Raw genomic sequence first — 23,487 nt, forward strand, 5'->3', positions numbered from 1 at the left:
GCTCAGATTCTTCAACGGCTCTCCACCGCTTCAGCACATAGTTCAAGCACCATCTCTTAAGAATGTTTCTTCATACTCTGACTTGGTGTGACTCCTCTGTATTCTATACCCTAACTATTATAGAACTTTCTAGACTGTCTTAGTAATGATTTTTTACTCGTCTCCTCATGCGTCTGGGCAGATCTTTGAGGACAGGAATGGTATTTGCCACATCAGAGTCAAACGCACCATCTGGCTTCAGAAACTCAGCAGATGTCTGTTGAATGAACGAAGGTCTACGCAGGGGACGTGGTGCGAGCACGTCAGCTCTGCAGGCAGTCACTTCCTAATCTATAAAGTTCTAACAGCTGCTTCAGCTTTCTACTTACACAGAGTTGTTATGAATATCAAACGAAAACATATGAAACACTTTGTAATATGTACATATTTCTTATGCAGCTTGGTTTTGGGACCAAGTAGGGATTTTATACCACTGGGATATACATCTTATTAGCGTTTTCATGCATATGTACTTTGTCTTTATTAACCCTATCTGGTAGAATCTTCTCCTCCCTTTCCTATTAAAAAACAAAAAAAACCCTTTCCTATTATGCCTGGTAAATCACTGCTTAGCTTCTAGTCACTGTAGTAGCTGTAAAGGGTCCCTCCAAAGTATAGATCCTGGAGTACTCACACCAATTTGCCTTTCTTTGGTGGAACACATCAAACAGAAATTAGCCCTCACCTTAATAAATATATTCAACGAAATTTCAGGCTTATATAATTGATAAATTCTTCTAAGAATTCATCTGTATAAACTGGCTTATCAAGTACCATATATTTATAGAGAAAGTAAAGCATAAGTGCTAGAGTTATAAAGGGTTCAATATTACTATAATTTTGGTGACTATTTGATATTAGAGGAAGTATGACACAGAGTTTAGTGAATCAATATGTAGATACTGGCACAGTGGTTAAGCATTTGGCTGCTAACCAAAAGGTCGGCAGGTGGCGTCTGGCAATTGGAAATCCTGTGAGGCAGTTCTACTGTGTCCTGTATTGTCACTATGGGTTTCCAAGGAGCAGCTGGTAGATTCAAACTACTGACCTTTTGGTTAGCAGCTGAGCTCTTAACCAGTGTGCCACCAGGGCCCCAGATTCAATTACTCATAAATGTATTTGTTTTTCATAAGAATATTAAAACCATATTTCAGTAATTCTTAAAATGGCTCAACAATGAAAAGAAATAAATGAGCACTCAAACAGTTCAAACAAACAAACAACAATATCTCTGGTTTCATTTTACATTCTTGCTCTATCTCCTGTATATTTAAGTATGATTAAGAGACAGAAAAACATGCAGAACCATTTTAATTTTTAAAAACTCTTATTAAGATTTATTTCCTAAGCTGGAGATTCCTGAAGATAAAAAGAAAAAATCAATGTCCCTCCCAAACAAACATGGCAAGGACTCTACTAAATATAATCTTTCTATTTCCCACCATTCACAAAACAGACAAAGGCATCACTGTTCTCTAGTTTTATTATTTTTCAATTTTCCCAACACAATGAACTATGTATGACTCATTTTTGAGATTTTTCAGTGCATTTCACAGCAAAAACGAACAAGAGGATCATTAAAATGGTTGTGCATAAACCAATTCTTCTTATAATTTACAATTTGTTGAAAAAACTTGTTTTGCTGTTTTCATTCTATGAAACTCTTTAAGAAAACACAATTTGTCAGAGCACAAAGCTTAAGCTTACAATGACGCAACAGACAGAGGCCCCTACAGTGGCTGGTGAACACCAGGTGTGTGTTCCACGCACTGACTGGAGACCACATCAGAAGGACAGAGTAAGGCACCACTCTCGAAAATTAAGGTAGCTCGTAGTAACAAATGCTGAGCACTGTAAGCGGGTGCTCGATAAATACTCAAATGAATGATGAAAGCCATAATTAGCACTATTCTTTTAATTGCCAGCAATTCTTCAACCTCGATAAAATACTATTTAAAAAAAAAAGATTTGTACCTGAATATAATTTCCTGGTATCATTTTATTTCATACTTTCTTCAGCTTTCAAGTTACCTTGAAAAGAAAATAAAACCATACCTTACATGCTCTCAGTCACATATGTAACTTCTGAATTACTGACAAATATGTAAGAGCTGTTTGAAATTTCCACTGAACAGAGGTAAGATAAAGCATACTTATCCAGGGGGATAGCATATAATACTGGATATTAACCTACAAGTGAAAAAAAAAAGGTAAGGAGAAAAGTAACAGCTTTACTTTTTAATGTTTGCTATTTTCTTTAACGCCTTAGTTCTTGAGAAAGACCGAAATCTCATCACACTGACATGAACACATTTAAAAAAATTGTCTCTCAAGTGTAATATTTAATAAAACTAGATATTGAAAAATGTTCTGAAATTTTTCAAGTCAATGTTGTTTTCAAGTATATTAAAATGTTCAGAAGAAAAAAATTCTCCATGGTTAGAATTCTAATTGATTTATAAATAGACTTTCTAAAAGCGTTCCAGCAGAGGTGGATCATGGGTAAGTTTCTTGGACACAGGCACACCATCTTTCTGAAGGAAGAGAATGCCTTGTTACTACAACCTGGTTGTTTTTTTAACACTGATCGCAGGCACAATGGCTGAATCCACTTCTGGGGCATCTTCCTCCTCCTTAGTCTGTTCATAAGGGTAGTGAACACTTCAGTTACTGACAGAGGGCAAAGCACAAACGCTGACAGAGAATTCACTTTTTAAAGAAACAAGAACCACTGAGTTCTCACTGTTGAGTGTATCTGGCGCCCCTGTGCAAAAACGGGATTCAAACTGTGCCTTAGGAGCAGGAACTGGAGAAAAGGTTAATCATCTAGTATCTCAGGTAAAAGGTTTTCAGGTGATATTGCTCACATCACATGAAACAAGCTGGTGAGAGGTCCACTGTGTTTCTCCACACTTTGGTCTCGCTGCAGTCCTGCAGGGGCCTAGTAGGTACGTTCGTTTTTAGCTAGTTTCAGTCTGTGCAACCAGGAAGCAGGTCACTCAGTGCAATGACTCCATTCTGGGAGGGTGAAGGGTAAACGGAGAAGAACCTCGTTCAGGCGAATCTTACACAGCGTATGTCACTCCGCTGGTTGTGTCGCTGACATTGTTTTCCAAAGGGGTTTGTGATAAACCCAGCCATCTCCCTGAAACAAGTAGAAAAATAAAGAGCCATTCTTCCAATGTTTTCCAGATCAATAACCAAAACTGGAGCCGATGCCCACCTCCCTGGAAATGGAAGTCTCTTCTCCTTAACCCCACGTCTCCTCTGATTTATCTATATTTTTATTTTTAATTCACCCTGCCTTATTCCAACAATGATTTAAGGCCAGTCATTATTTGGCTCAAAGCAAACATAAAACCACCAGCGGCCACGGCATGGCCCTGACTCATGGCGACTCCACATGTGTCAGAGCGTAACTGTGCCCCTACGGTTTTCAATGGCTGACTTTTGGCAAGTGAATTGCCCGGGCTTTCTTCTGAAGCACCTCTAGGTGGACTCAAACCTCCAGCCTTTTGGTCAGCAGCTGAGTGCGCTAGTCATTTGCACAACCCAGGGACACTGCCAGCAATCATAGGAAGGTTTATTATATTAAATCATCTTGTTGATAATTCTCAACATCTATACTGTTCTTTGAAAAAGTTGTCACCTTACAACATTATAGAATGCCCAATTAAGAAGCTAAGATGTGATACCTGACCGTCTCATTTTAGATGAAGACGCGGAGTCTCAGAGCAGTGGAATTAGTCACCCAACTTCACCCAGGAAGGGGCAGAGCTCTTTTTAATGAACGCTTACAATACTTTCTTTTTAATCTTTGTAATTTATATATTTACCCACATTTTACAGATGGGGAAACTGAGGTCAGACATAGTAAACAAACTATCCAGGGTAAGAGTTGGAACTTAAACTTAGCACACCGGACTCCAACCTGGTCCACTATATCATAAAGCTTTCCTGCTAATATTTACATACAACTTAACATGTACAGTAACAAACAGGAGGAAATGGAGAATCTAATAAACTCAATGTCAGTGAGAAATGGTCAGGAAAAGGAGGCGAGTGTGATTAGATGATACTGGAAACGTTTTTGGTTCGTTCATCCATGCTTATGGTTACTCTACCTTCTCTTTTTATAATAAAAGTCAACCTATTCTTTATTCCTCCATCTAGCTATCCCCAACTCCCAACTGGTCTATAGTCTGTCTGAGAATGATAAGGAAAGCACCAAATGAGTGGAAAAGCCCTTGTTACTCGTAACAATATTTATGAAATACCTACTATGTGCTCAGCACTCTGCTGGACCGCAGACGAGACAAAATCTACTTTTCAATAACACATGAGTCTCCTTAGCAAAGTGCCAGACATGACACACATAGCTGCAAATTTCTTATGAACCGTACGGCACCACTCAAGCCGGGCTGGCTGCCATCCTCATCAGCCTCACCTGTACTCCGCAGTGCTGCACACACTTCGTGGTCTAGCCACACACAGGATGCAACGTGGCTGCCCCAAGAGCTTAGGGAATGAATGTGCTGACTCAGCTCTAACCTGCCTTTGTACCGCTGTGTGTGGCACAGCATGTAGGAAGCCCTGCTTATGCCTTACCACCCAAGAGAGTCCAAATCTGATCCTGCATCTCTAGTCTACTGTTCCATCAACTGAAGGCCATCTGGGTTGGAAAAAATTCACTATTTTACTGGACAATCATATTTTGCCACCACTTTCTGCATCTGTCCAACATCACAGTGCGATAAGAAAAGAGGCTAAAGCAGTGATCAGGAGATCTAGGCTCCTGTCCTGGACCTGCAACTGGCCCTGGGCAAGTAAAATAACCAGACATAAATCAGACCATTCTTTAAGATATACATGGACAATGCTGCCTTGGCCTTTATGGTGCCTGTCCTCTAAAAGGCTCAAAACAAGACTGGACAGACTATCTCATCTTTAGGGTTCCTGCCATAGATCAGGGGAAACACTATGGCATTCATTTTCAGAAATAAGAAATTAAAGTACAGGGAGATGAAAGACTCACAACAAACTTGCAACTCTGAGGCAGAATATTTTGCCTGTCCAGAGAAGCTGGCTACGTTAAACTGAAAAAGGCTTATGGCAGCTCCCCAGGGGATTCTGAGGAGCAGCCAAGTCTGGTTTGAGAACCAATATTCTATAGGGGGAGTTCTGGTGGCACAGTGGTTAAGAGATTGGTTGCTAACCAAAAGGCTGGCAGTTCGAATCCACCAGCTGCTCCCTGGAAACCCTATGGGGCAGTTCTGCTCTGTCCTGTAGGGTTGCTATGAGTTGGAATTGACTTGATGGCAACGGGTTTGTTTTTTTTGTTTTAATTCTATAGGGTTGTACAATCTGAATACAGACTTTGGGAGATGGGTAAATGGAGCTATAAATAAACTGAAATTCTATACGGGAAGAATGGGGGCAATTTCCTCTTCTCTGTAGACATTCTTCTTAAGTGAGCTCACCCATTTCCATGACTAAATATCATCTACATGCAGTAACACATGAATTTATATCTCTTGCCCAAACTCCTCTTCTGCATAACAGATTTTTATATCCAACTGTTATTTGACATCACCATTTGGTGTCTCACAGAAGTTGTGAATTTTAAATACCCAACACTGAATTGTGGATTTTCCTCTTCAAAACTGCTCCCCTTCTAAGTAAGTGGTACCACCACCTACCCGGTTGCTCAAGCCAGATACCTCACTTGCCCTCAAGCTCTTCACCCAATCCATGTTGAGTACTTTCGATTACACCTTGTGGGATTTACATTAACTTTACCCACAGAATTTGATCTTTGTCCTCAGTTCCTGAGAGGTAATTTCTAAAAAAAACTTTGGAATTTAAGTGTCTTTGATAAGGACTCCAGACCACACCTAACAGGCTATGCTGGTAAGGTGATCAGGTGACTCTGGGGTGGGCACTGGCCAGGCCAGAGGGACCTATCTCAGGATGATCGCCTCATGATGATATGGTCATGATGATCTCATTCTGTGATCATCTCCTAATACTGACTGACCTCAGGGGAGAGGGGTTGGAGCATGCAGTTATGCAATGAGATCTCCGATGAAAGTGCTGGACGCTGAATCTCCATGAGCTTCCTGGTTGGCAAACGACATCTGCCCCCAGGAGAGTGACATGCCATCTTTGGGACACAGAAGCTCTGGGTTGGGAACCCATCTAGACCTTACCCTATGCATCTCTTCTTTATGCTCTCCCTGGTTTGTATTCTTTATAATAAAGCTGTAATCATAAGGATAGCACTTTCTGGGGGTTCTGTGAATTGTTGTAGTGAATTATTAAACCCAAGAGAGTCCTGGGGTCAGAAGTGAGGGGTATGGGGACTCCTGAGCTTGCAGCTGGTATTCTGAGGGGATAGAGGGAACCCCTAAGTTTACAGTCATCAGGTTAGTGTGTGGGGAGGTGCAGGGGACTCCCAAGCTGACAGCTGGTGTCTAAAGTCTGGGGCCAACATGGCAGTCTGGAGGACAGTGTCCTTTAACTCGTGAGCTCTGACCTAGCTCCAGGTGATTAGCGTCAGAGGAGGAAGTGCCACAGTGCAGCTGGTGGCCGAACAGAGAAGTAAAAAGTGGGGATTTTGTTTTATGTTGATTATTACCCTCACAGTTGGTATCAGAAAGTTTCTTTGACATGTTTCCCACACACACCTCCACATTGGTTTGTCTTTTCATTTCTACTGTGACCACCCTGATATAATCTACTGATAATCTACTGCGACCACTCCAATATAAGCCACTATCATGCCTTGTCCAGACTACTGTAATAGCCTCCTAATTGGTCCAAGGCACTCTTATCACAAGCAGCCACGAGATCCTATCATTTCCTTGCTTAAAAACTCTTAATGACTTCCCACTGCAATTACCATAAAACCCAAACTTCCTATATAGTATTTAGGACCCGGAATAATTGGGTTCCTGCCAACAACTCTGGCCCCACCCATGCCATTCTTACCTACCTACATGTTCAGTATGCACCTATCATCCCGCACTTCTTTTTGTTCCTCAAATGTGCCCAGGTCTTTCCCCCTGGGCCTTCATCATGCCGCTTCCCTCTGCCTAGAAAGCTCTATACATCTCTGGTTCCTTGGCATCTACCATCAAATGACAAATTTAATTTAAAATTGGTCCTCTCCCATTATTCTCTGTGGTATATCAGTTAGGTGCCTTCATAGTACTTACTCTGTAATTATATATCTGTTTATTTCCTTATTTAACCTGTCCTCCTCAACAAGAAAGGACACTCAATGAGATTAAAAGGACCATGTCTATTGTTTCTATATTCTCAACACCCAAAAGCAGAAGCTCTTATTAACCACTGAGTGAATAAATGAACAGATACCAACCACCAAACCAACTTGTTCAACATCCCCGTGTCCTTATCTAAGAACTTTCACTACCCTATTAGTACAAAATGCAAGCAATTTTGGGTATTTCTTTATAACATATATAGGAACTGAGGAAAAATCTAAGAGGGAGGTCTCACAGGTATGAAGAGCTAAATAAATATTTCTGGAATGAACGAACTAACATTAGAACTTAACTGGGTGGTTAGAAAATAGGAAACGTGACTAATTTTAAGGCCAAATTTTGGAAACCAAGGGCAACCTCCAAATTACGATCTGAACACAATTCCCAGAAGATTATATAATACACATAATTTTTAGGAGTGTGACATGCACAGGAAAAGCCAATATCCCTTCTATAATTTGTACAACAGTGGCAAATAGCCAAGTGTACAGTGGTAACTTTTTCCTTTGGGAAAGGATCATCCCCTTAATATTTATTTTTAATGTACTTTTCCTTCCAGCCTATTTTCGCCATGCCCTTTGCATATTCAATTTTGTATTTTACTTGTTTTTAGTTATACAGTGCGCGATTTCTACATGTTACTACAAAAAAAAAAAAAAAAAAACCAAACCCAGTGCCGTCGAGTCGATTCCGACTCATGTTACTACAGAGGTCTTCAAAATCAGCCAGCATGAAGCCTTAATTTACTTAACCATTTTCTACCAAGGGATATATACACTGTTTCTAGATTTCCAGTGTTATAAATACTTCTGTAAGAAACATTTCTGAGAATAAATTTCTCCAAATGTTGGATTCTTCCTGAGAATCCATTTTTAGACATGTGATCACTAGGTCAAAGGTTATTGATTTTTTTGTGGTTCTTAATATATATTCTCACATTTAAAAAGGACAGGCTGAAGGTCTGCACTAATGTAACATGGAACATGCTCGCTTTTCTTTCTCATCGTGCTTATAAACGGGAGGAGGTTGCTCTTGGTTTCAAAATTAAAAAAAAAAAAAAAAAATCATTTCCAGGTATTTTCATAGGAGCTTTAAAATGGAATTAAGGATGTGGATCATCTGTGAGTCAAGACCTATATCTATGATACCGTTCTTCCCTTTTCAAGGCTTGGGTTTGCAAGGCCAGTGTTAGGATGCTACTGATTTCCTATGCAGCTTCTCTGTAACGAGGATATACTGCTACTCTAAACACTGATAAAAAAGAATTTGTTTTATCCACTTAATCCTGCTGTTTAAAAAAAATAGAAATTATATTAGAAGACTAAATTTTAAAAGCCACACAAAAATCTCAGCACAATTTATTAATTGCTTCTCTAATGTACTGGAGTCCTTTTCTTTCAGGCACTCAGTTATTCAACAGGCATTTTATTGAATGCTTAGCATGTGCCAGGCTCTTTGCTAGGTGCTAGAAAAGCAGGGTGAAGTATGGGCTTAAAGATGCATTTAATAGACCAGGATATACACCAAAATTGTTAACTAGTGAGTCCTTCGTGCGAGGGCAGTGAGATGCAGGACTCTCTCTATCTGACAATAGTTATGTGCTGTTAACTTTTTTAAAAAACAAGAATGCAATTTTGTATTAGTTGGGTAAATGAATAAACACTATTTAAAAAGGTATATTTTTGATTCTTTTCACATACTCCTTTAAATATTTAAGTAGTAAAACCATCCAGGGCAATGCTGGATCCTGTTTGCATCAGTTTCACTAGGTACCAAAATTCTTACCACCACTCTCCTGCTCTAGGCAACAAGTCCCATGGCAGGTATCTTCTGATCGCTTACAGACCTTCTAGCTTGGTGGTATTCAGTATTCTCGCCATCTAGCTTTCTATCTTTCCTTGTCTTTTAGAAGTAATACAACTACTGCAATAAACCATGGGTTTTTAAGGACAGCAAATATGCAAAAATCACAATCAGATTACTTTTTCCAGATTCCTTTCTTATGGACCAATATTAACGTTCAATTTGGTTTCCTTTACACTTGGCTACAGACTAGAAAACTTTTTCGATTTCAGCTCAGGTCCATTACTCATCTTATTCTGACTTCTACCAGACAGTATCAACAACAACAAGAATTTTAAAAATTTCAGATTTAGAAAAGACTTCAGAAGTCATTTAGTCCAACTTCAAAATCAGTACATAAAACTCTTCTACATAAGCTGTGGTCTGCTTATATAGTTCTAGCGACTGGTATACACTACTATACAATGTAAATTCTTGTTATTATTGGATGTTTTCGGTTGTTATACAATTCAGTTCTTATGTTAAACACCAAATTTGCTTCCTGGTAGCTTGGGCTTAGCTCTAGTCTACTATCCCAAAGAAAAAAAAAATTTCTACATGATCCTTCCTCAACGCCATCAAGTTGATTCCAACTCATAGCGACCCTACAGAACAGAGAACGACTGCCCCACAGGGCTTCTTAGGCTGTTATCTTTACAGAAGCAGACTGCCACATCTTTCTGCCATGGAATGACTGGAGGGTTGCAATTGCTGGCCTTGCAATTAGCAGCCGAGAGCTTTATGACCGCGCCACCAGGGCTTCCTTTCTACATCATAAGCCTATGTATATTTGAAGAAAATTATAACGAATGGCCTCAATTTTCTGTTTTCTAGGGTAAACATCCCCATTTCACTCTTTTTCCTTAAGTGATACAAAGATTCTAGCCACTTCACTATCTTCTGTGCACACAGCCAACTAAGTTCCTCATGCCTCCCTTAAATCGTGTTCTCTGGAAATGAGTGCAGAATTGCAGATGCAGTACAAAAGGCAGTAGGCTCTAAACTGCATATTCTATTATCGTGACTGAAAGTTATTAGCATTTTCTTTTGTGGTCACTTGAAATCCCCAAATCTATTCCATCCAAACTGCTGGTACGCCATTTTACTTTGAAAAATGGTGAAAAGCTCATGAAAAAGCTCACTTTAAGCTAGACTGATTTAGAAATAAAGATTTAGAAGTGATAGCAATGCAAAAGAGCTACTCCAAGTTCTCATGATGTAGATAATGGGTTTCGGCCTGAAGATACACAGAACCTACTTCTTTGATAAAATACTTGGTCTTCCAGGGTGTGCCTGTTTCAGTTCGATGCCTTTCTTCAGTCCTCTGACGTTCTTCCAGGGTACGTTTATGCTCTGTGGCCTTATCAATTTCAGATTCCCTCAGAGAGTCGGTCACATTTTTCCATAATCGTCTGAAATCAGAAATCCACATATTTTACAAACCTTCTTTAAAAAAAAAAAAAAAAAAAAAAAGAGCTGATAACGTCAAAATTACAGTAACTAAAAAAAAAATTTTTTTTCTTAAATCAGATCTTTAATTTCATGCCTATAAGTTGCAAGAACACTGATACTCTGCTGCTGGCGTTAACGTCCAGAGTGCTTCTGCTGCTGCTGCTTTTTTTAATTAAAAACAATTTGTCTTTTTCCAAGTCATAAAAGAAACACTTTTATTTTTAGGAAACTTAGGAAATAAAAAGCAAAAAAAGAAATACAGTTAAAAAAAAATCTGAGATATAACAGAGACCACATTTGCATCTTTAATTTGAAACAATGGAAGACAGAATCAGTGAAATTGAAGACAAATCCTTGGATACCACTTTGAAGAAAAATTAGAGAAAAAGAATGAAGAAAAATGAAGAAACCCTGAGAACAATCTGGGAGAAAAGGGAAAACACAGAGAAGGTCACTGAAGATTTGTTGACAGAAAACTGCCCTAATATCAAAAAACATAAACAGCTGACCATCCAAGAAGCTCAACGAACTCCATATAGGATAGATCCCAAAAGAAAATCACCAATACATATTATAATCACACTCACTAATGCCAAAGGCAAAGACACAGTCCTTAGAGCTGCTCAAGAAAAAGAAAAGTCACATACAAAGAGGAAACAGTAAGACTTGGCAGAAATCATCATGGTAAGGCGATGGGGTGACATATATAAAACCTTGAAAAAAATCACCAACCAAGAATAATATATCCTGTAAAACTCTCACTCAAATATGATGGTGAAGTTAGGACATTTCCAGGTGAACAGAAATTAAGGGAATATTTAAAAAGCAAACCAAACTTACAAGAATTATTCAAGGGAGTCATTTGGGTAAAGAACCAACAACCTCAGGCAACAACCTGAATCCAGGACACAGGACAGAATTAGCCAGATACCAACACCTTGGTAATGAACTCTCGAGGATAAAATAAAATTAAAAGATTTGCAACAGGGAACCAGACAGGTCAGCTGTAAATGACAACAACGTCAGAGCAATAAAAGAGGGAATAAATGGTGTAGGTATAGAACTTCCAAATGGAGAGGAAGTAAAGGCAATACCAAGTAATAAAAGACTGGTTTAAACTTAGGGAGATATGCCATCGATAAGAGACACACCTTAGAAATAAGCACATAAATATATTAAAAATAAAAGGATGGAAAAAAAAATACATCAACCAAACAGCAACCAAAAAAAGAGCAGGAGCAGCCATACTAATCTCAGACAAAATAGACTTTAAAACAAATCCACCATAAAAGAAAAGGAAAGACATTATATAACAATTCGAGGGACAAATCCACCATGAGGACACAACCATAATAAACATCTACACACCCAATGACAGTATATATTCTTTTCCAACGCACATGGAACGTTCTCCAGAATAGATCACATCTTAGGTCACAACGCAATCCTCAATAAAATCCAAAACAATGAGATAATACAAATCTTCTCTGATCACAACACCATAAAATTAGAAATTAACAACAGGAAGAGCAAGGAAAAAAAAATCAGATACATGAGAACTGAGTAACACTTGCTTAAAAGCCACTGAGTAATAGAAGGAATCAAAGGTGGAATAAAAAAATTCCTAGAATCAAACGAGAATGAAAACACATCATACCAAAACCTCTGGTACATAGCAAAGGCAGGGCTCAGAGGTCAGTTTATAGCAATAGATCTACACATCAAAAAAGAAGAAAGGGACAAAACCAAAACACTAGCTACACAAATTGAACAAATAGAGAACAGAAAAAGAAGCCCACAGCCACCAGAAGAAAGGAAATAATAAAGATCAGAGCAGAAATAAATGAAATAGAGAACAGAAAAAACAATAGGAAGAAATAACAAAACTGAAAGTTGATTCTTTAAAAGGATCAATAAAATTAACAAACTTTAGCCAAATTGACAAAAGAAAAAAAGGAGAGGATGAAAATAACCCAAATAAGAAATGAAATGCGGGACATTACAACAGACTTAACTGAAATAAAAAGGAACATAAAACAGGGTATTAAAAAAAACTACTCCAACAAATTTGAAAACCTAGAGGAAATGAACAAATTTCTAGAAGCACATTACCTACCTAAACTAACACAAACTGGGGTTGAAAATCTGAACAGACCCATAACAAGGGAAGAGACTGAAAATGTAATAAATAAAAAAAAGAACTCCCAACAAAAAAAGCCCTGGCCCAGAGGCCTTCACTGGAGAATTTTACTAAACATTCAGAGAAGAGCTTGCACCAGTATTACTCAAACTATTTCAGAATATAGAAAAGGAACGGATGCTTCCGAATTCATTCTATGATGTCAGCGTAACTCTGATACCAAAACCAGGCAAAGACACCACACAAAAAAGAAAAGTACAGAACAATAACTTTCATGAATATAAATGTAAAAATTCTCAACAAGATTCTGGCCAATAAAATTCAGAATCATATAAAAAAATAATGCACCCCAGCCAAGTGGGATTCATACCAGGTATGTAAGGATGGTTCAACACTAGAAAATCAATCAACACAATCCACCACATAAATAAAATGAAAGAATCACATGATGATTTCAATCGACGCAGAAAAGGCATTCGACAAAGTCCAACATCTATTCCTGATAAAAACTCTCAATAAAATAGGTAAAGAAGGGAAATTCCTCAACATAATAAAGGGTATCTATACAAAAGCTCCTTGGAAACTCTATGGGGCAGTTCCACTCTGTCCTATAGGGTCGCTATGAGTTGGAATCGACTAGACGGCACTGGGTTGGTTGTTTTGTATACAAAACCAACAGCCAACATCATCCTTAACAGAGAGAAGCTGAAAACATGCCCCTTGAGAACAGGAACAAGACATGGATGCCCTTTATCACCACTCCTATTTAACATTGTGCTGGAAGTCCTAGCTAGAGCAAAAGGGCAAGAAAAAGAAATAAAGGGCATCCAAATTGTTAAGCAAAACTGTCCCTATTTGCAGATGATATGATACTATACATAGAGAGCCCAAAAGACTCCACAAGAAAACTACTGGAACTAACAGAAAGATTCAGCAGAGTGGCAGGATACAAGATAAACATACAAAAATCAGCTGGATTCCCATACATCAATAAAGTGAACTATGAAAAGGAAATCAGGAAAGCAATACCATTTATAATATCCCCTAAAAAATAAAAATACTTAAGAATAAATCTAACCAGGGAAGTAAAGGATCTATACAAGGAAAACTACAAAACACTACTGTAAGAAACTAAAAGAGAGCTACTTAAATGGAAAAACATATCATGCTCATGGATTGGTAGATTCAACACTGTGAAAACGTCAGTTCTACCCAAAGCAATCTACAAATAAAATGCAATCCCCATCCAAATACCAATAGCATCTTTAAAGAGACGGAAAAACTAATCATCCAACTCACAGCGACCCTATAGAGGCCCCAGAGAAGTAAAGCATTATTGAAGAAAAGAATGAAGTTGGGGAACTTGCACTACCAGACCTCAGAACATACTGTACAGCTATGGTAGTCAAAACAGCCTGGTACTGGTAAAATGACAGACACATTGACCAACAGAACACAATCAAGAACCCAGGTGTAAATCCATCCACCTGTGGTCACCTGATCTTCGACAAAGGCCCAAAGTCCATTACATGGGGAAAGACAGTCTTTTATAACAAATGGTGCTGGCAAAACTGGACGTCCATCTGCAAAAAAATGAAATAGGACCCATACCTCACACCATACATAAAAACTAATTCAAAATGGATCAAAGACGTAAATGTAAAACCAACAACTATAAAGATTATAGAAGAAAAAATAGTGTCAATGCTAGAGGCCCTAATACACAGCACAAATAGGATACAAACCATAAATAACACACAAACACCAGATGATAAGCTAGATAAATGGGATCTTCTAAAATTGAACACTTAGGTTCATCAAAAGACTTCACCAAAAGAGTAAAAAGAGAAACTTACAAACTAGGAAAAAAAATTTGGCCATGACAAATCCGACAAAGGCCTAATCTCTAAAATCTATATGAAAATCCAACATCTCTATAAAAGACAAACAATCCAATTAAATAATGGGCAAAGGATATGAACAGACACTTCACCAACGAAGACACTCAGGCAGCTAAAAGACACATGAGGAAATGCTCAGGATCACTAGCCAATAGCGAAATGCAAGTCAAAACTACAATGAGATACCATCTCACTGCGACATTACTGGCATGAATCAAAAAAACAGAAAATAACAAATGGAGAGGTTATGGGGAGATCAGAACTCTTATATGCTGCTGGTGGGAGTGCAAAATGGTACAACCATTTTGGAAAACAATATGGTGATTCCTTAAAAAGCTAGAAACAGAAATACCATACAATCCAGCAATTCCACTCCTAGGAATATATCCTAGAGAAATAAAAGCCGTCACATGAATATACATATGCACATCCATGTTCGCTGCAGCATTATTCACAATAGCAAAAAGACAGAAGCAACCTAAGTGCCCATCAACAGATGAATGGATAAACAAACTATGGTACGTATACACAATGGAACACTATGCAACAATAAAGAACAATGACGAATTTGCGAAACATCTCACAGTATGGATGAATTTGGAGGACATTACGCTGAATGAAATAAGTCAATCACAAAAGTACAAATACCGTATGAGACCACTATTACAAAAACTCATGAAGAAGTTTACACGGAAAGAAATCTTTGATGGGGGGGGGAGCTGAGGAGGGAAATACACTAACTAGACAATAGATAAGTGGTAACTTTGGTGAAGGGTAAGACAGTACACAATACTGGGGAAGTCAGCACAACCTGACCAAGGTAAGGTCATGGAAGCTTCACAGACACATCCAAACTCCCTAAGGGACTGAATTACTGGGTTGAGGGCTGGGGATTATGGTCTCAGGGGACATCCAGCTCAATATGCATAACGCAGTTTATGAAGAAAATGCTCCACATCCTACTTTGGTGAGTAGTGTTTAGGGTCTTAAAAGCTTGTGAGTGGCCATCTAAGATACAAGGTACTCCACTGGTTCTACCCTGTCTGGAGCAAGGGAGAATGAAGAAAATTATAGACATGAGGGAAAGATTAGGCATAAAGACTAATAGACCTCAAGTACCACAGCCTCCACCTGGCAAGGGCTGGAGAAAAATGAACAAAATTCTAACTCACAAAAACAAAACAAAACAAAACAAAAACCAGACTTACTGGTCTGACAGAGACTGCAGAAACCCCGAGAGTATGGCCCCTGGACACCCTTTTAACTCAGTAGTGAAGTCACTCTGGGGGTTCACCCTTCAGCCAAAGATTAGACAGACCCATAAACAAAACGAGACTAAATGGACACATCAGCCCAGGTGCAAGGATGAGAAGGTAGGAGGGGACAAGAAAGCAGGTGATGGGGAACCCATGTTCAAGAAAGGGAGAGTGCTGACACACTGTAGGGTTGGCAACCAATGTCACATAACGATATGTGTATTAATTGTTTAACGAGAAACCAATTTGCTCTGTAAACCTTCATCTAAAGCAGGCACACAAAAAAGTTTATGACACCTATTGCCAAGTACCCTTAGATGGCCACTCACAAAGTACCAGTTTACCATCTAACCAGCAGTATGATGAAAATGCCTATTTGCTCACACCTTTCCTTAAAAGACGTATTATTTTAAAAAGTAAATTGTTTCATTGTTTAAGTTGTGTTTCTTTGAATTCTAATTACACTGAACAATTTTTTTTTTTTCCTTAGTGGGCATTTTTCTATTTTTGCAAACTACCTTTTTATGTTCTTTACCCATTTTTCTAATGGGGTGCCTGTCTTGTTAAAAATTTGTAAGAGCTTTTATGATAAGGACAGTAATCCTCTGACTGTAAATTTTAATGTTTTTGTCCAGTTTACAAATTTGTGATTTTTACTACAATGTGACTATATGTCATATAATGTCATAGCTGACAAGGGGCTCCAGAACCTCAGATCAGACCCCAGCCCTTTCATTTTACAGATGAGAAAGCTGATGCAAATTGCTGAAGCAACTTGCTGAAGGTCACAAGTAAGTAAAAGGGCTTAAGTTAAGTCCCAGAGCTTCTGACTCGTTCCTGAGTGGGTGCAAGGATGACATACCTGGATTCGAAGGGATCCTGCTTCTCCAGAGGTCTTACTCTTTTCTTCGTCACTGTCAGTTTAGTCAAGTCCACATACTTTGTGTCTCCATTGCTGTAAGTGAACTCAAGGACACTATTCCATTCCCCTTGCACTCTGCATACCACCGTGTTGGTGCTGTTCTGCTTTACTTCTGCTGTTACCCTAGAAGCAGGCAGGAAATAACGATATGCTCCAAGAAGTGACACTGGGCTTGTTTCTTAGGCTTCTGAATCCCAAGAACACACGCAGTGAATCTTGTTTAAATTACTTATACAGTGAACTTTAATATATCTGTGCCAAAGTCAGATGCTCTGTAAAGCCTATGCTAGCTTCCCAGAGAACCTTTTCAAATGACATCAATTTTAATCTTTAGAAAGAAGACTGGGAATCAACCTAAAAACTTAGCTACCATAAATGGTCACAAAGTGTGGTCTTAAAGTTCTTGCTACAAGCAAAATTATTATAATATTAAAATTAGGTAACAGAAGTATGAAAACATTAACCAAAAAAACCAAACCAAAGCCAGTGCCATCGAGTCGATTCCGACTCATAGCGATCCTATAGGACAGAGTAGAACTGCCCCAGAGAGTTTCCAAGGAGCGCCTGGCGGACATGAACTGCCGACCCTTTGGTTAGCAGCCATAGCACTTAACCACTATGCCACCAGGGGAAAACATTAACATTTCCTTTAAATTACAGTCTAAAATTACTATCACACTACCATCCATTTCACTGTTTTTTGTACTACTCCTGTTATTTGAAAGCTTGGAGCCACTGTATTGAAGTTCTGGGCATTTTAATTCTATATAAAACCAAGTAAGCTTAATTTTAAATTTAATATAGTATAGAGACCAGATGAATCAACTAGGAGCAGAAAAATACAAAAGAATGCATTAAAAAAATTAGAATTCTCTTACCAAAACAGAAAGGTTAAAAGAGCACTAGTACACAAAAATTATCATCATCACCACAGTACACGGAGAGACCTCAAGCACTACTGTTGTTAAAAGTTTAATGAAGAGTTATCTCCCTGTCCTGCCGACAGACAGGTAGGATGCAGCTCAAATGAAGGCTAGGAGTAGAAACAGGCCTAATTATTTTTAATGAAGTATTTTATATTCACTCCAGGACACAGGTAATGACAGGGTCAGATTAGACAGGGGTTCAGAGTTTAGTAGGCAAAAGTTAGGGTCCAATCAGTGTGCCAGAGACTATGGCTTATCTAGGTTCAAAGGGGAATCGAAGGGACCAAGCCCAGAGGTTCAGGCAGCAGCTCATGAGTCCTAAATATTGTTCGTCAGGTGTAAGCCAAGGGCCTGGGAACCAGAAGGACGAAGTGGAATTTAGGGAGTCCACAGTTTTCAGTCAAGGGAAAGTCAAAAGCCTGCAAACCCAGAGCTCAAAGGCAGAGGTGTAGTCCAATACGTGAATGATTTAGGAACCAGATCTTAGAGATCCAGGTATATAAGGGTTTGGAACCTAAGAGCAAACCAACACTCAAAATCAAAAGTCAGGAGTAACTGTAGCTCACTGGACACAAAGAACACCAGGTCTACAAGTATGCTTGATTACAGTAGGGGTGAAAACCCTGGGTTATATTTCTAAGCATACGAATTTTTTTTTTTTTTCAGGAAGGTTAGATGATAGCATTTGGCAGTTTCTTAAATACAAGTGTTAGCAGGAGCCTTGAGAGTATAAATGAGATAGATGAGGAGAGAAGTATAGAAAGAGATGAGCAGAGATGAAGAGTAGCTAGAGAAGGACTGCAGAGGAAGGTAGTGAACCAAGAAAGTGCAAGGTCCCAGAGTGCCAGGAGCTAAGATTCAGGAAGGAAGAACAGTTATCAGGGTCAGCCCCTGCATGGGAGACAAGAAGAAGGGAAATATGAGGAAAGCTTATTGTGTTTGGCAATAACTTTTTTTTTTACAATAATTTTTACTGAGCTTTAAGTGAACGTTTACAAATCAAGTCAGTCTGTCACATATAAGCTTATATATACCTTACTCCTTACTCCCACTTATTCTCCCCCTAATGAGTCAGCCCTTCCTAAGCATATGAATTTAAATAACTGCCCTGCTAAGTCTGTCTTGCCTGACTGCATGTTTCTTATATCATTCCACATTTCCTCTCTTACTTACCTGCCAACAGTCTTCCCTTCCTTGAAAATTCAAATTTAACTAAACAGACATGAGCAAACAACAGTGACTACTTATTTTTTCCCTTCTCCACCCATACACCCAGAACGGTAAGATTCTGAGAACTGAAGGACGATGTTCCATTCCTCACGTGGGCTCTCTTTTACTGTCACAGCATAATCTCTCAAGTTACCATTATCTCCCATAGGCCTTTCCATCCGACAAATAACAAACCCTAGGTTGTCGTCCATGCGTGCTGGGTTCTACAGGTCCCTGCTGCTCAGAGCGGCTGCACGGCAAGGACCCCGCGAAGAAAACCAGTGCAGGGGACAAGAATCACACATACCAGAGGTAGGACCGGAGCACTTACAAAACGAGGGCCTCACTCACATTAGCATTAACAATTCCTCACAACAGTCTAATGCAGGGTCAGCAAACTTCTTTAAAGGACCAGAAAGTAAATATCTTAGAGTCTGCAGACCAGACTGTCTCTGTCCCAACTACTTAACTCTGCCACTGTAGCACAAAGGCATCTATCTACAGACAGTAGGTAAACGAATGGGCATGGCTGTGTTCCAATAAAAATTTATTAACAAAAACAGGTGGTGGGCCAGATTTGGCTTATAGACCATAATCTGCTGACCTCTGGTCTAATGTAAAATGTACAAGGAATTTTCACAGCTATAATCTCATCTGACTCATTTTACATGATTTACCTCTGAACATGCGGTTCCCTCTCTGCCTGATGTACCCTTCCTCCCCAAGTATACTCATCCTTCAAGACTAGTTCAAGTGTCATCTTTCTCACGAAGTCATTTCTAATCCTCTGCCCCAAGTTAGGTGCTCCTCTTGTATGCACCCAGGGCACTGATGACATGGCAATGTTAGTACTGATTTGCCGTCTCCCTCACTAGATCATGAGGTCCTGACAGATAGTGACTGGGTCTCATCTCCATATGCCTCGTACCTGGCACCAAACCAAAACCAAACCCACTGCTATCAAGTTGATTCTGACTCATGGCGACCCAGAGGACACAGCAGAACTGCCCCCAAAGAGTTTCCAAGGAGCGACTGGTGGATTCAGACTGGTGGCCTTTCGGTTAGCAGCCAAACGCTTAACAACCACTGCACCACCAAGGCTCCAAGTAGGTGCTTAACAAATGTTGTCTGAATTGATGAATAAGAAAACAAAGCCTCAAACAGCCGAAAGGATGTGCTCTAATTAATATCACTACCTAGAATGAAGAAGTGTGAGCAAAAGCATGTACAAAAGAATGCACGTGTTGGTGTATGGGTGAGTGAAGGAGATTAACGCTTGCTGAATACTTACACCAGGCATTTTACATAAATTATCTTGTCAAGCCTTTTGACTATCCCATTTCTGTAGATAAGGAAACTGAGGCTCAAAAACTTAGGTAAACTGCCCCACATCACAACACTAGAAAACAGCAGTCAAGATTTTAATCTACTAGGTTTAATGGACTTCAGTACTTCTAGGTACAAAATTTCTTAAAACTATGTGATCTAAGGTCTGACGTTACCAACATCATGTAGCTGTGATATACAGATAAAAAGGAGGTACTTCAGAGACACATTTTACAGGATAAAAGGGAGTTGAGGAAACGGCCCAAGGAAATGAAGTTACACTCTGCTCAGATTCGACCCCATCCTTCTGTTTCCGTGCAGTAGCATGGGCTTCCTACCCAAATAGAAAGCAAAACCTTTTTACCAGATTTTGAAAACCACCATAGGAAAAGTACATAACGAAGTTATGCCAATGCTTCACATGAGGCAAAACAAGTTATGGTAAGTGATTCCTAGTCTTGGGGAAATTCTGAAATACTTTATTCAGGGTCAGGATGGAAAGAGCACATTGTCAACCAGAAAGAACCGTTCTGTGGAAGGTCTGAGCTTCCATATCCTCATCTGTAAAACGGGCAAACTAATACCTCTCCCTCCAAAGGGATGCTGTGAGATTTTAGGTAATGTTTTATAAAAACACTTATTTACCAGTTTTAACTTCATGAAAATTTTATAGGTGGCCATCCACAGTGGGCAGAAAGTTAAACCTGTGATCAAATGATCTTCTGATTTCGCTGGACTATGCCAATTTGATATGTTCTCTTTTCCTGCTAAGTACTGTGCCTCAACAGCAGCTATTTCTGTTTCTCTTGTCCAATGCTAACCGGATTATTAATTTGTCTTCCAATTTCGTACACATATTTGGGACTATTACTAATTGAAATGATGAAAATAACTTTAAATAAACTGTACTCATTATCCAACCTCGGCCTTTGATGAGTATCCTTATGAATCAAGAAAGCTTTAAGAAGCAATTTTATCAAAAGGCTAATTATATTTTAGAAAAAATAATTATTTAAACTCTGTCAAAACCAAAGCCTGGTACTCAAATATAAGATTTAAATAATTTCCTGTAACAGGCTAAGACATTGGTGTCTTGTGGGTGCTATCTAGCTAACATCTCAGCACACCCACTATGAAGCAAGTTCGCAAAGTATCAGTCAAATTCTGGATCCTTTATGGCTGAGACAATTGAACACCAAAATGCCCTCTTAAAATTAGAAAGATGAAGAATATTTCTACTACAGAAATCTGAGATTTCAACCAAGTACTTGAGCAAATCAGAAATTTCCTTTTGACAAAAATTCTGCCTTCCCCGCACAACTCAGGCTTATGGAGGTGAGATGGCCCTACTGTATCTGGGTGAGAATACAAGTTAAAATTTGATTTTCATCAAAATAAGGAAAAGGGGGCTTCTTCACCAAATGTACAATATGTAAAATGTGTTGGTCTTGTATCAACAAATAACATAAAACATGCTGCCCTTAAGATACTTATCAAAGAACTGAATCTTAAATTGCCATTCTACTTATCTCCAAAACGAGAGTAATTCAACTAGTAACTGATAAAGCATTTGCTCTTTCACTTTCTAAAAACTTGACAGCAATTCAGTCTTTAATTTTTTGTAGACTCTCTATCTAGCCATTTGGAACAGCAAAAAACCACTGGATATAATACCTTAGTTTCTTATAGAAAAGCTTTTATTGGTTAAAAGTTAAGACTTTAGCTTTGGCTTTTATTGATGGTACATATGAGAAATACTCACATGAAGGGTAATTTTTACATTCTATGCAGAACTATGAAAGAAGACACTGTTATGTTACTCGATGCTGTTTTGTAAGGATACCTGCAACAAATCCCTTTAGAACTGAGTGCCAGGAAAATAGTTTCTCTCTCCTGAAAAAGTGATATGTTTCCTTTATCAGACAATGAGAAGTATGTTGAGCATCATGTTTCCCTTTTATTTTAACAGGTGAGTCAGAACTAAATTTTATTTTCAAGGATAGTAATCATCTAATCCCAGTTTCACAGTATTGTTGTCCGTTTCTATCTTTTTAGTTATTATAATTATAGATTTTGTTTTTAACTACTATACGAGTTTTTCCTAAAAGCTTTACAAATGCTTTCCAAAATAGGGCCCTTGATTCTAATACTAGTTAGAGAGCTTACTGAAGGCTCTCAGTCTTTTTTTTCACCTCTGTATCTCCAGTATGCAGAAAAGTACCTGTCAGTAGGAAGTGGTCAATATAATCTTGAATAACTTATACCACTCAGTATATAATATATATCCTCATCCTAAAGTGAGTATGGAAAACAGGGTCAGGTGATGGACAATGGAATGGGGAACAGTAAGTAGGCTCACTTGGCTGCATCAAGGATAAAAAAAAAAAAAAAATAGCTGTGGAAAATGAAAGTACGGGAAGACAGGCGGAAGAGAATATATTATAGCAAAGGCAATGTCTGCTCCTATTGCAGGCAGCAATAAAAAACCAGGCTGTGTCTGAGGAGGGAGTCACAGCCATTAATAAAGGCACGAAAGATGATCTTAGTTACAACATTTTTAAAATCAAAGAAAAACATATCAAGAATAGGGAATTCTGTTTTTAATGTCAATCTTCTAAATGAGAAATCAGGTGAAACCACTGGTTTTAAGGGTGATCAGAATGGAAAAAATAATAAGGGAACTTTAGAGTCAGCCAAAAATAGCCCTCAAGAGTTATGGGAAGAGTGTGCATGTAAATTCAAAGGGGAGAGGGAGAGGGTATGGAAGATAAAAGCGTTAAGACTCAACTGACAAGAAATACAATGAATGTGGTCTTGTTGAGAGGTAAAAGGTATAAAGGGAAAAAAGACGCCAACTTAAGTAATAAAGTCAAAGAAACAAGAGAGAGTAATGACTGATCATTAACAAAAATGGGGATATTTATCTGAAGTTGCTTGTCTGTCAGTTTGTTGTACTGTGGGGGCTTGTGTGTTGCTCTGATACTGGGAGCTATGCCACCAATATTTCAAACCAGCAGGCTCACTAATGGTGGACAGATTTCAGCAGAGCTTCCAGATTCAGACAGACTAGAAAGAAGAGCCTGGCGTTCTACTTCTAAAAATTGGCTAGTGAAAACCTTATGGATAGTAGTGGAACATTGTCTGATACAGTGTCAGAAGATGAGCCCCTCAGGTTGGAAGACAGTCAA

The 23,487-nt window shown here is 38.7% G+C and overlaps 1 protein-coding gene across 7 annotated transcripts in view; it reads right to left on the reverse strand.

Moving 5' to 3' along the window:
- Positions 1–504: 504 nt before the first annotated feature.
- OSBPL11 (oxysterol binding protein like 11) overlaps positions 505–23,487 on the reverse strand; it is a 93,459-nt gene continuing 70,476 nt past the window's right edge. For 2 of the 7 annotated variants that reach the window (XM_023551689.2, XM_023551690.2), the window contains exons 11-13: positions 16,779–16,961; positions 10,426–10,579; positions 514–3,184 (exon numbers count right to left, since the gene is read on the reverse strand). In XM_023551689.2, coding sequence (XP_023407457.1) covers positions 3,119–3,184; positions 10,426–10,579; positions 16,779–16,961 — 403 coding nt within the window. In that variant the 3' untranslated portion in view covers positions 514–3,118. Of the gene's footprint in view, positions 3,185–10,425; positions 10,580–16,778; positions 16,962–23,487 lie in introns of all 7 variants that reach the window. The other 5 variants (XM_064293235.1, XM_064293430.1, XM_023551691.2 and 2 more) reach the window with 3 other exon arrangements.

This window comes from Loxodonta africana, chromosome 1, assembly GCF_030014295.1.
Source record: "Loxodonta africana isolate mLoxAfr1 chromosome 1, mLoxAfr1.hap2, whole genome shotgun sequence".
Taxonomy (NCBI): Eukaryota; Metazoa; Chordata; class Mammalia; order Proboscidea; family Elephantidae; genus Loxodonta; species Loxodonta africana.